General features: G+C 34.9%; 1 protein-coding gene across 1 annotated transcript in view; it reads left to right on the top strand.

Moving 5' to 3' along the window:
- IRAG2 (inositol 1,4,5-triphosphate receptor associated 2) overlaps positions 1–13,530 on the top strand; it is a 122,796-nt gene that overhangs the window by 89,800 nt on the left and 19,466 nt on the right. Inside the window, 8 exon segments of the mRNA XM_035706789.2 lie at positions 2,177–2,223; positions 2,330–2,394; positions 2,548–2,655; positions 5,392–5,462; positions 8,882–8,939; positions 10,490–10,553; positions 10,639–10,666; positions 10,924–11,064. Coding sequence (XP_035562682.2) covers positions 2,177–2,223; positions 2,330–2,394; positions 2,548–2,655; positions 5,392–5,462; positions 8,882–8,939; positions 10,490–10,553; positions 10,639–10,666; positions 10,924–11,064 — 582 coding nt within the window.

Raw genomic sequence — 13,530 nt, 5'->3', positions numbered from 1 at the left:
TTATATATGTATTAATGATAGTACAGTAGTGTCATTTCAAGACATATATAATCAAATTTTTATATGTTATGGGGTGTTAAGTGGGCCTGATTGTTAAATTCTTATTAAGGAATAAATCCTTATTGACTTTTATGAAGTATAATACTTGATGAAACTGAGGGGATATTAATATTTTCTGATTTTTATAGCTTCATTTCTTTTTTTTTTTTTAAGAGATTTTATTTATTTACTCATGAGAGAGACATAGGCAGAGGGGAAAGCAGGCTCCCTCTGGGGAACCTGAGGTAGAACTCCATCCTAGGACCCTGGGATCATGCCCTGAGCCAAAGGCAGGTGCTCAACCACTGAGCCACCCAGTCATCCCTATAGCTTTATTTATTACCTATGTATTGGAATATAGTTAAATAAGACTATATTAATTACTAATACAATCTATTAAATATTTTAATGATAAGGCTATCATCATTTACCTGTAGGTTCTAAAGCACAATTTCTCTTCAAAATGTAATTCAAAGATTACCCCACTCTGTTTTGTGCATACTACTTTCCTCCGTGGAATGCTGCCTATAATTTATGATTTATTTTATATATTTGTCTTCCTGACTGGGCCACAAATTCCTCTGGGACAAGGACTGTACTTCTGTGAGTCTCCAGCCTCTGTCTCTGTCACTGCGCCTGGGACAAAGTGGGCTTTCGATGAAAGTTGTTGAATTAAATCAGGCTGATGTCATGAGGGGCTTCAAGCACACAGGGTCTGACTCAAAGATATTTAAAGCAGAGAGAAAAAGAAATAGAATAGAGATGGTCTAACATTGATATGTAGGAAGATTAGGTATAAATTCTTGCTTTGCAAGTTTGTGGATTTTTCTAAACATTAGAGTTGAACATTTTAAATGCTTATGTTTAACTCATCTACTGGTGTAAGACAATAATTGGGAAGTCTCACCAACAGCCTGGGTTAGGGTATCTCAGAGACAGTTCAGTTTATGGTGGAGAGGACACTGTAGTTAGTTGAACTGACGTGACACTACTATTCAGAATACTCCCGGGAAATCACTTTATTCACTGGCTTTACTTTCTTTACCTGAAGTAAGCAAATATTTTCTTGCCAAAAGCCACTTTCAATGGTTGTTGGGAGAATTAAATAAAATGATTTATAAAAGGGCTTCTGTACATTTTAAATTCTGTCCTTATATTGCGTAACTACATATTCTGCAAACTCTTACTAAACCTATATTTTTTGTGATAGTCAATATTTTCTGGGGTAGATTCTAAATACTGTGTGTGATACACAGCATCCTTCCATTAAAACCTGTTGCTGGTTTGTGACTTAATACATTCTCTGCTTGATTATAGAATATTGAATGTCTTCATCTTTTCATTGCTTGTGTAGATTTTTGATATGTTCAAATGGTTTCAGTTTTCAATATTAAATTCCTACATAAACCAAATAATAATGAAAATATACTTACTAGAAAAATATTATTAAAGGGTAAACCATGTTCCCACTATATTATTTGAGAGTAAGGAACTAATCAGTCCTAATGTCCTAAAGTTCCCCCTAAATTAGGAACTTTTAATCAAGATTAAGAAGTTCAAATAACACTTTTAAACGCTTGCCCTGGCAGGCTAGGACCACAATTCTGTTAAGCTCCTTTTGAGCACCAAGTAATTGGTGCTGACGTTGAGATAATCCCTCAGATCTTTGAGAATGGGATTAAGTTTAAAAGGTATTATTTGTCTAGCTAGAAGATTGAAAACCATTTTTAAATCACCAGGTCAAAAGTTTTAGGTTGAATAATATTTCCATAAATAGAAATGTTGTGTTATGCCCACATAAAATGTTCTGTTTAAAGACAACTTGACTTAAGTTCATGAAATAAACTCTATCTGCCCTTTAAGTTTAGAATTTGTTTTGCCCAAGAATTTATCAGGTATTCTTTAAATATTGGACTTGTAAATATATTTAAAATTGGATTTTACTTTGCAAGTACAGCTTTGAGAAAGTATGTATATCAATCTGCCCTATCCCATCCATTCCCATATCCTCTTTAAAAGAGCAAAGGTAAATATAGATTCATTTAAAACTGTATGAAAATGTTTGCTTAAAACAACCTCTCTGGAATGGAAAATGTCAAATTGTTGAACTTGTTTTTCCTCTTTTTTCCCCCCTTAGGATAATGGTGTTGAATGCTTGTATTCTGAGAGTGTGCCACAGTCCAGGTTTGCTTGTTTGTCTGTAAATGTGAATTTGAATGCATATTTGGTTAATTTTTAAGGAATTCTTTGGACTTGACACTCTAAAATATTTCCTCCACTCTTTTGATAGAGAATGTTCTACACTGTCATCTCCTGGACATGCTTCATCCACAGAGAGTGCTGTGACTTCAAGTGGTGAGTGACTTGGAAAAGATATAAAAATAGAGTATTATTATTATAACTACAAGTTTGGTTTCTGTGAACTGTTGAGGTAAGTGCAAATGAAAAGAACATAGGCAAATAATTTTTTGCATAGTGTTCATGCTGTTAGTTTCTTCCTGCTGATAGATTCTGGGTCAGAAATTTTGAATATGGCTTCTGGTGACCTTGACTGTAAATCACTCTGTGAGAAAGAGGAAGATACAAGATCAGCTTCTGCTATGATAGAGATCACAGGTAAGCTATTGAAGTATCCAAATATAGTTTCCATTCCAAAGCAGCAAGCAAACCTGTAAGCTACTGGAGCAACTATCTTCATAGTTAAGTAATATTATTTTATTTTAAAAATTGAAGATATACTCTGGGGAAAAGAAGTCCAAGAGGTAATTGTAGTCTTCATATACTATCATGTTGCCATTTTCCCCCAGTTCTATAGATAGAACAAAAATTATAATGTATTTTGATAGGACTTAAGTATTTCTTCATGGCAAAGATTGACTGGATACAACTGGGTCTTAAACTGTGGCACAGATGTAGAATCACCTGCTTAGGAAATTCTCAGAATCTTGGGGTGCCTCAGTTGTTTAAGTGTCTGATTCCTGATTTTGCTCAGGTGGTGATCCCAGGGTCATAAAATCAAGCCCTGCACTGGGCTCCACCCTGAGCATTGAACCTGTTTAAAATTCTCTCTTCTCTCCCTCTCCCTTGCCTTTCTGCCACTCTACACTCACATCCGTGTGCACACGTTCTCTTAAAAAAAAAAAAATTCTCAGAATCCTAATTAGAATCTGGCTGAAAGGTTGGGCAAATTTGTGATGGTCCACTAAGGAGGCAAAAGAATTAACTAGATAATACGTTGCATCCTTTTTTTAACTACTTGAGTCTGAAAACAAAGTAGTTATTCTCAACCATTCACATTGAGACATCACTACAGTTGACACTTATGGGAAGCACATAGGTTCCCATTCCCACCCCCACCCCCCAAAAAATCATTCTATTGTTTGATCTTGACAGTTCAGTTGAGGTATAGATGCTAAACTAAAGGGAGTTGTAAAATTGTAGAAATGGAATCCATTCTTTATGAATGGAAGAATATCTTCATATTTCAGCTTAAGCTGAAAAAGAAATTTTAATTAGAACTACACCAAGATACCATTTTTAACCAGTCATGTAGACAAAGATGCAAAATTTTGATTACACTCTGTTGGATAGATTATAGAGGAAAAAGTAAATCTCATACATTTCTGTAGGGAATGTAAATTATTGGAATTAATAGGAAGGGGAATTGCTAATATCTACCAAAATGTTAAATGTACATATCCTGTGATAAAACAATCTGTTTTCTGGAATTTATCCTATAGATCTAAATACTCAAATGACTTGTAGAAGTTTCTATATTTCAGTTTTGTCTATAAGAACAAAATACTGGGGATAAAGTTAATTATCAAAAGAAACCTAGTTAGTATATATTGGCATCTCCACGTAATAGAATGCTAACATCCATCCATAAAATGTATATAAGGAAACTTAGAAAGATATCGAAGAGTGATGCCTGGATGGTTCAGCGATGAGGTGTCTGCCTTTGGCTCAGGGTGTGATCCCAGATTCCCCAGTATTGAGTCCCACATTGGGCTCCTTGCATGGAGCCTGCTTCTGCTCCCTCTGCCTGTGTCTCTGCCTCTCTTTCTGTATCTCACATGAATAAATAAATAAAATCTTTTACAAAAAAGATATCGAAGAATTACTGTCTCTTAAAAAAAACCCAAAAACCTGGGGCACCTAGATGGCTTAGTCAGTTAAGTGTCTGCCTTCAAGCTCAGGTCATGATCCCAAGGTCCTGGGATCAAGTCCAGCATCAGGCTCCCTGCTCACTAGGGAATCTGCTTCTCCCTCTTCCTCTGTCTCTTCCCTGGCTTGTTCTCTCTCATTCTCTCTTTCTCTCTCAAATAAATAAATAAACTCTTTTTAAAAACCCAAATATAGAACATGTATTGCATGTAAAATTTTGTGGGAAAATAAAAAGGATAGAAAGAAGTTTTAGGTATGCATAAAGTATCTCTGAAAGGCTAACCAAAAATTAAGTAACATCGTCTATGGAGAGGCGAAGTAGGTTTCTTGTAGGCATGGATGGGAGGGAAAATTCTTATCGTAAAACGTCTTACACTTTAAAATTTATGGACCTTATGAATCTATTATCTGTCTTAAAAGTCAATGAAAAATTAAAATATTCATCAGGAAAAGACACTTTATTTCTGAAGGAAATGGTTACCGTTTTGTTCTTATTTCCATATAAATTTTAAAAGTATAATACATTCTTTATTTTGTTTTCCTAAAAAGAAACAAAACCTATTTATAGTTGCTGACCTTTGTGCTTGCACTGAACTAAATTCAAGACAATGGATCATGTAAAGAGGAAAATCATTATCAAGTACATTACAGTACAAATACACAAAAATAAAGGGAAATTACAAAGAGGAATGGCATAAATTAAAAGTGCTTTGTTTCTTAGTTTGATGACTTTTTTTTTTTTTTTTTTTAGAAAGATACCATGTTTTAGAAGGATATCACACTTGGTTATCAGTCTCACATCTGTAATTTTTTAAAAAACCTGTTTGTCAAGCTGATTGTTCATCCTTCCTTCATTCAGTTTCTATAAGTATACTAGTAATGTTTGATTTTTAACAAGCAGTAACAGCCTTTAAAAAGATTTTTAAAATAATTACTTGAAGGCCATTTACACAGTTATTCATTTCTATTAAAAAATCTTATATGGCTAGCTTCCTTGGGAACCTTAACTGTTCTAATCCTATTTTTAATCAGTGGACACATTTAAAGTTTTTTAATATATAATTTGTCTCACATGTTAAGGTCTTTGCCACTTAATAGTCTGCTCATATTGCACCCTTACTATTTCTTCCTCTTTTACTTGTTACTGTTCAGGCAACTATTTAGTGTGTTCCCATTTTCTCATAGGCAAAAGTCCAGTTCCTGAGAATATTGCATTCCAAGGCTCCGTGAGTGAGGACAAAACCATGTTAAATCTGGTAAGGAAATATGCATATTTTAACAGTAAGAGTAATGATATATTACAATGGTAGAACTGACCCTTTAAGTTTGCAAAATACCCTTAAAAGCACTATCTCAAAATGTCAAAATATTATGAAGTTAATAGAATTTAATTGTCCCAGTGTTTTATAGATGAGAAAGTTGGTGCCAAAGAGTCCTTGTGACTTGTCCAAGGTCACACAATAGAGTCAAAGCTAAAACCTCCTGACTCACATTGTTCTTTCTTTTTCTTTTCTTTTTTTTAAAATATTTTATTTATTTATCTATGAGAGACAGAGAGAGGCAGAGACACAGGCAGAGGGAGAAGCAGTCTCTCTGTGAGGAGCCCGATATGGGACTCGATCCCAGGACCCCAGGATCACGACCTGAGCCGAAGGCAGATGCTCAACCACTAAGCCACCCAGATGTCCCTCCACATTGTTTTTTCATTTATCCCTTCATTCATTTATTTATCAAAGGTCTATTGATCTATCAATAGAGGACTTCTAAGTAAATAAATGCATTAATAAATAAGATTAAATAAGACAGTAATATTTACCTTAAAGATATGTTCTAATTAAGAGAACATGTTGTAATTAAAGAAAGAAACATACAATTACTCAGGAAATATAGTTACTCAGTGTGGTTAGTGATATAAAAGAAAAATGTGGGATCCCTGGGTGGCGCAGCGGTTTGGCGCCTGCCTTTGGCCCAGTGCGCGATCCTGGAGGCCCGGGATCGAGTCCCACGTCGGGCTCCCGGTGCATGGAGCCTGCTTCTCCCTCTGCCTGGTCTCTGCGCCTCTCTCTCTCTCTCTGTGACTATCATAAATAAATAAAAATTAAAAAATAAATAAATAAAAGAAAAATGTTTAGGATAAGAGGCCAGGTGTCATAAAGGAAGTACTTTGTGAATGGTATCAAATGCTATCCAGGCACCTGGAAAACTGCTATAAAACATTATTTAAATGTTTATAGGGACACCTGGGTGGCTCAGTGGTTGAGCGTCTGCCTTCAGCTCAGGTCGTGATCCCAGGATAGAGTCCCACATCAGGCTTCCCCACAGGGAGCCTACTTCTCCCTCTACCTATGTCTCTCCCTTTCTCTCTGTGTCTCTCATGAGTAAATAAATAAAATCTTTTAAAAAAATGTTTATAGAAAAAGTTAAGTTCCTTTCCTTAAAGAAAAGGTTCATTGTCACTAATATGAATTTATAATTATTGAGGAGTAACTTGTAGACTATGGATCCAATTCCATAGTCTACAAGCTTCTTCAAGGGTCTTATTTCTGTATTAATATCTCTTTCTATTATATGTATAGAGGTGTGTGTGTGTGTGTGTGTGTGTGTGTATTGTTGTTTTCCCCTCAGTATATAAACATTGCTTTAATTAGACCCATATGGTTTGAAGAAACAGAGACTCATGAAAGCTAACTCAAGTTAATAGATGGTTGTGGCATAGATACATTTGTGGCAATAGGGTAGATAAAAATGTTATAATATTGTAGTCTGAAGGGAGTGAATGATTGGGTATGTGATTTGGGATCATCCTTTGTAGTGTAAAGTATATATAGAGTATAATGTTGACTAGCAAGCATGCCAGAAGTGGTTACCCCTTCTAAAAAATAGAGAAATATTTGAGTCCTCTAATCTTTCATGGTAGTCTTCTGAGAAAAAGAATTTTTTCTCATCATAAAACAAGATAGAAATAAACTTTAAAATAATGGATTAGAAAATGGAGAAATACAGATGGAGTACTGGTTAGGATGCTATTGTAACAATTTGGACAAGAGATGAAGATAGTAGGAATTTAGTGTGGATGGAGAAGAAAAGAGTAATTTGGGAGAGATTTAAGGAACAGAATTTATAGTACATGGTGACCAATTACCAGGGTAGGGGCTGGGGATGCATGGGAAAATATAAATACTTACGCTTATGGCTTATCCTACAGAATGAATATAATATCACGAGAATAGGGAGGAAGTAAGAAGAGTAGAATTTGGGGGGTGGGTGGGTAAAATAAGATTAGTTTAACTCAAATTTCAGTTTGATGTGAGACCTCAGTATTCTGAAAGATTATATAGATAGCTATATACCTATATTCATAAACTCATTCCTAGGACTTTTAGGAGCAGACACACATTTTTGAGTTACCAGCGAATAAAAACAAGTACGTGGGTGCAAAGGACTCTGGCAGGCAGGAAGAGAATACTAACAATAATGGACTCTAGATGATTCCATCATCTGACAAAAGAAGGCAATGGTAGAGGAAATTCAGAAGGAGCTACTGTAGCAATAGGAGGACATCAGGAAATGAAAATCAAGGAAAGAAAAATCTTCTATAATTATAGATTATTTTAGATGCTACAGTGAAGTCAAGTAAGATAAAGAGTGAATATTTTCCATTGAATTTGGTGATAGAGAGTTCCCTGATAACTGGGGAGGGAGGTTTTCTTGGAGTGTTGCCTATAGGGACAGATAAGAGCTGAAAAACTGGAAATAGCAACCCATGGACAATTCTTCCCAGAAGAAGCATGATCATAAAGGATAGGATTGGAAGAAGATGGTGTATCTGGAAGAGGTCAGGGTGTTGAGGGAGGATTCAGAAAACTTAAGAATATTTGGGTGTTGGTTACCTCTATTATTGCATTTGTTATTTTTTATCAAAATCTTAGCTTCAATTTTCTAAAAGTTACATGACATGTTATCACTGGCTCTACCAAGGAATTTTGTCTTAGACTTTTTTTCATGGAAAGCTTCTAAGAATGTTGAATAATTATCACCATAAAAATGATTTTATACCTATAGCTTTCTCATTAGCTTTCCCCAGGTAGTATAGTACAACCCTCATATGGTCTTTCTCAAAGTATCGATATATCTGTAGGATATTTGGTCAGTGACCTTTAAATGTATTTATATGCAGTAAAAGCCTAACATAATACAGTCCTAGCTGCAGTTTTTGCTACAAGTTCTCCAAGAGTCCATCTAGAAGGCTACGTGTGATAGTCCTAGATGATGCCTACCTCTTTATCCATCTAATCCTACCATTTTATGAAGCGCCAGCATGTTTCTTGTCTGTGGAGACTTCTTATGCTTCTCTAGCCATGATGTCTCTCCCCTCCCTTTGTAGAGAACTTATTTATTCACATCTCATTTATTTGGCAATCAATGCTAGTTTGCCTCATGGTAACCTGTGTCGCATTTACAGCTGTTCATACGCTTCTGTCTTTTGTACCTCAACTAGATTGGAAACCCCCTTAGAGCCAGTCCTGTTTTCTTCTTAACCCCTAGCTTAGATCTTTGAATACCACAATATTTTTGATAGAGTAGGTTTAGGAGAGGACAGGAAGTTGGGAAATGATTGGTTATGAAGGATTTCCATTCTATTTACAGCAAAAAAAAAATCTCTTTATGATTTTAGGAAGCCAAAGAGGAACCAGGAACAATAGATGAGCATAGAAAAGAATGTGCTGCAGGAGGTAAGGAATGTTCTCTCCCAACCCCCATGCAAACTTTTATTCCTGCTAATATTTTTATGGGTGAAATCTTTCTGAGTAAAAATGTGGTGTCTATAATTTTTCATCTCTAGGTAAAATCCAGCCAATAAAACTGATTTCTTGATCCAATTTGTGTCATTTATGAAAAGCCACATTTATGTTGCATTAACTATTAAGCTCCAAAGGACTTGTAATAACTACTACACTATTGTGATCCAAGAACCATGCCAATATTGGTAGTCAATTCTAAGCTCTGCTTTGAGATCTTTTTTATTATCCCATCCCAAAGTAAATAAGACAGTATTTAAAGAATATGTGCTAATATGCTTCCCTCCCAATTTCACCTCCATTAGGATGGAATAATGGATAGAGTTGAGGCCTTGAGGTCACACAGACTATTGGGTTACTCTCTGACTAGCTATGACTTCAGAAGGTTATTAAACCTGAGTGTCAACTTCATCTGCAAAATGAAAACGATGAGTCAAAAAAATTAACCTTTACAAGAATATATCATATGCTAAGTTCTAGACTAAATTCCTTAAATATATAGTTTCATTTAGTTCACCCAAATATCTATGTGGGATAGGTAAGTTGCAGCTCAATTTCCTAGCCTGTACAGTACCTACCACAGGTTTGCTCTGAGGATTGAGTAAATTAGGTATAAAGCAGTTAGAAAAATGCTTGGCAAAGTTCTCTAAAAGCTACTATAGAAGAATAGTATCATCCTTATTTTGTAGATGGTTTGATGACGTTTTGACTTGTTCCAGGTCACAAAGCTATAAGGATCAAAGATGAGACTTAAACCAGGTTTTTTTCAAATCTAATACTCTTAATAAACTAATATATTGTCTTCTTTATGAAGTTACCACGAAGAGTATCATTAATATGTGTAAAGAGCCCTGTTTTGGGGCTGGCATATAGTAAACTTGTGACAAGTGGTTGATACAATGCTTATTGTTGCTGTTATTGTTATTATTATTATTATTATTATTATTATTATACTATACTCCTCCTCCTCTTACTACTACTACCACTACTACAATGTCTGCTGACGCTGCTGCTCTTGATTCTTCATTCTTCATCCTTCATTGATCTGAAGGATTAGGGTACTAGGAAGGTATGCATTTAACCATGGAATCAAGTCAAATAAACATTCAAATACAAAGAGAATAATTGGACTGTTCCTGGGGTCTGAGGTATCTTCAGGCTTCAGACTATTCACATATTGATGTGTGAGCCAATGATTTTTTTTTCATTTAAATTCATTTTACCAACATATAGTATAACACACAGTGCTCATATCACATCGTGTGCCCTCCTTAATGCTGTTACCGGGAGCCAATGATTTTAATGACATTGTGGTCCCAATAGCATAGCATAACATCATCTTATATTGACGCAAATGCATTATTAACTGGCTATTATTTCAGACATTCTTCAGTGAAATGCCTTTGTATAGTAGAGATTTGATTGAATGTGCGTGCCTTCAGCTGGGAACCTTTGTAACCTACTATTTTATTACCTTTTAATAGACACTGCTGTTTCCTCTGTTCCTGTAACCACTGTGAAATCAGTTAACTTTAGACAAAGCGACAAGTAAGTTGTTCTTCACATGGCATGCTCACAGCTTTTGCTTTTCTATTGAATTGTGTTTGAATAAATTCTTTGTCTTATCCTACAGCACTTCTGCTAATGAGAAGGAGGTGGAGGTGAGTTTTTTCCCTTTAAGTTAAAAAAAAAAGTTTTTCTGATTCCCTTGTCTATAATCACTTCATACTTTTACATAAGCTGTCATACGTTTGGTGTCTGGCTGGCTTGGCAGTGATTAAGTGCAGGTAAAGCCAATGCATGCTAGCATTGTGTTGCTGGGAGGGAAAAGAAACAGCTCAGCATAATCTGGAATTAAACTGAAATATTTCACTATGTCCAATTTTTTCCCTTCACCCTCACATTATTTTGACAACAGGCCGAATTTCTCAGATTATCTTTGGGATTTAAGTGTGACTGGTTCACCTTGGAGAAAAGAGTGAGGCTTGAAGAAAGATCACGAGACTTGGCCGAAGAAAATCTGAAAAAAGAAATAACTAACTGTTTAAAGCTGTTAGAGGTGAGAATCTTAACATTTGGGAACTACACATTTGAAGATCATACTGTTAATAATGTTTTCAAAATTAGATACAAGTTTACTTTTACGACTAAACCAACACCAGGTACCAAGCCCTGCCTGACTCAAATGTAAATTAATAGGAAACAAAAATTCAGGGTCAGGCTAAACTAAAAGATTTACTAATAAAACAAATGCCTTTTAAAGTCATTGTGAGTCACCTGCCTTCCCTCTAGAACCGTTTGCTTAGGTTTCAGGCAGAAGAGTCATCATGCAGGAAACTGAGCAATAGGAGATAATATCTAATTCTAAGTTTCAAAGAAAAGAATCAAAATTCTAGTTCCGTTTAATTAACTGAAAAAAGAAAATGGTGATTGATTTTAGTCTTGTCAGATGATGGGCAAGCCAAGCTCTCTCTAGAACTTGTACATAAGTAACAACTCTGATTTTTCCATTTTGTGAAATCACCATAAATATAGAGATTGGCTGGAAAATTAAGAGGGTTATTTTTGGATAAAGAAAATGAAAACTGAGAAACCATGTTCTTTTTTATTGTAATAAAAAACATGTAACATCAAAGTTACCATATTAACCATCTTAAGTGTAAGTTAGTTCACTAGTGTTAAGTATGTTCACATTGTTGTAAAACAGATCTCCAGAACTTTTCCATCTTGCATTCTGAAACTCCATGCCCATTAAACAACTCCCCTCTTCCCCACCTCTCAGCTCCTGCTAACCAGTTTACTTTCTATTTCTATGAATTTGACTACTTCTGATACCTCATATAAGTAAAATCATACAGTGTTTGTCTTCTTGTAACTGGCTCATTTCACTTAGCATAATATTTTCAAGCTTCATCCATGTTGTAGCATGTGGCAGGATTCCGTTTTAAAGCTGAATAAAATATTTCATTGTAATATATCCTGCATTTCATTTATCCATTTATTTATCAGTGGATGTTTGGATTGCTTCCATCTCTTGGCTATTGTGAGTGATTGCTGCTATGAACATGAGTGTGTGTCTCTTTGAGACCCTGCCTTTAATTCTTTTAGAAAGTTTTTTTAAGTTTCTGAAGAATTGTCACATTGTTTTGTGTGGCAATTGTACCATTTTACAATCCTACTAACAGTGCACCAGGGTGCCAATTTCTCCACATCTTGTCCAATATGTACATTTTTTCCTGCTTTTTTGATATTAGCGATACTAATGGGTATAAGGTAGTATCTCATTGTGGTTTGCTTTGCATTTCTCTGATGATTTGTATTGTTGAGCATCTTTTCATGTTTATCATCATGTATACCACCTCTGTATATCATCTCTGGAAAAATGTTTATTCAAGCCCTTTGTCAATTTTGTAATAAGATATTTATCTTTTCTCTTATTCCATAGGTTGCCTTTCCATTTTGTTGATTATGTTCTTTGATTCACAAAAGTGTTTAAGCTTGATATAGTGGTATTTGTCTATTTTTGGTTTTGTTGCCTGTGCTTTTGTTGTCATATCCAAGAAATGATTGCCAAATCTAATGTCATGAATATTTCTTCCTATGTTTTCTTCTGAAATTACATAGTTTGGATCTTACACTTAGATCTTTAATCCAGTTTGAGTTGATTTTTGAATGTAGTGTAAGATAAGAGTCCACTTTCACTTTTTTGTATATGGATATTAGATATGGACATGGATATGGATATGGATATTGTTGGTTTGCAAGATCCTCAGGAGTTTCCCAGATGTAATCTGAAATTGGCCCTCATCTTCAAAGGCAGGGAGAAACTGAAGAAAGAGGCAGGTCACTTCAGGTTGGTAGATGGCAGATTTAATAAGCAAAGGAATTTATATATGAGGCTTGTCTTGGTTGGCTGCAAGATGAGTAGATCTCTATACCCACCCACCAAAACTATGAAGTTTATATAGAGGTCTTAACTGAGTTATGTATATCATCCAAGTCATCTCAACACCAACCACATCATTACCACAAGGCTGTATTACAGCTTTGTAATAAGTTTTGAAATCAAGAAGTGTCAGTTCTCCAACTTTGTTCTTTTTCAAATTGTTTTAGCTATTTGGGGTCCTTTGAAACCCCATTGTGAATTTCAGGATGAATTTTTCTATTTATGAAACAAAAAATGCCACTGGGATTTTGATAGGGATTGCATTGAATCTCTAGATAGATTTGAGTAGACTGGACATCTTAAGAAAATCAGGTCTTCTAATCCATGAACACAGGGTGCCTTTCTTTCCTTTTATGTCTTTAATTTCCTTCAGCACTGTTTATAGATTTTAGAATTCAAGTCTTTCAGTTCCTTTGTTAGGATTATTCCTAAGTATTTTATTCTTTTTGATTGTATTATAAGTGGAATTGTTTTTTATGTTGTTCATTTATTTACCCGGAAAAATTTTTTTTCTTCCAATTTTTCTTTTAAATTCTAGTTACTTAACATATAGTATAATGTTGGTTTCGGGAGTAGAAT

Source organism: Canis lupus, chromosome 27 (assembly GCF_003254725.2).
Source record: "Canis lupus dingo isolate Sandy chromosome 27, ASM325472v2, whole genome shotgun sequence".
Lineage (NCBI taxonomy): Eukaryota > Metazoa > Chordata > Mammalia > Carnivora > Canidae > Canis > Canis lupus.
This window is presented reverse-complemented; position numbering and strand designations above follow the sequence as displayed.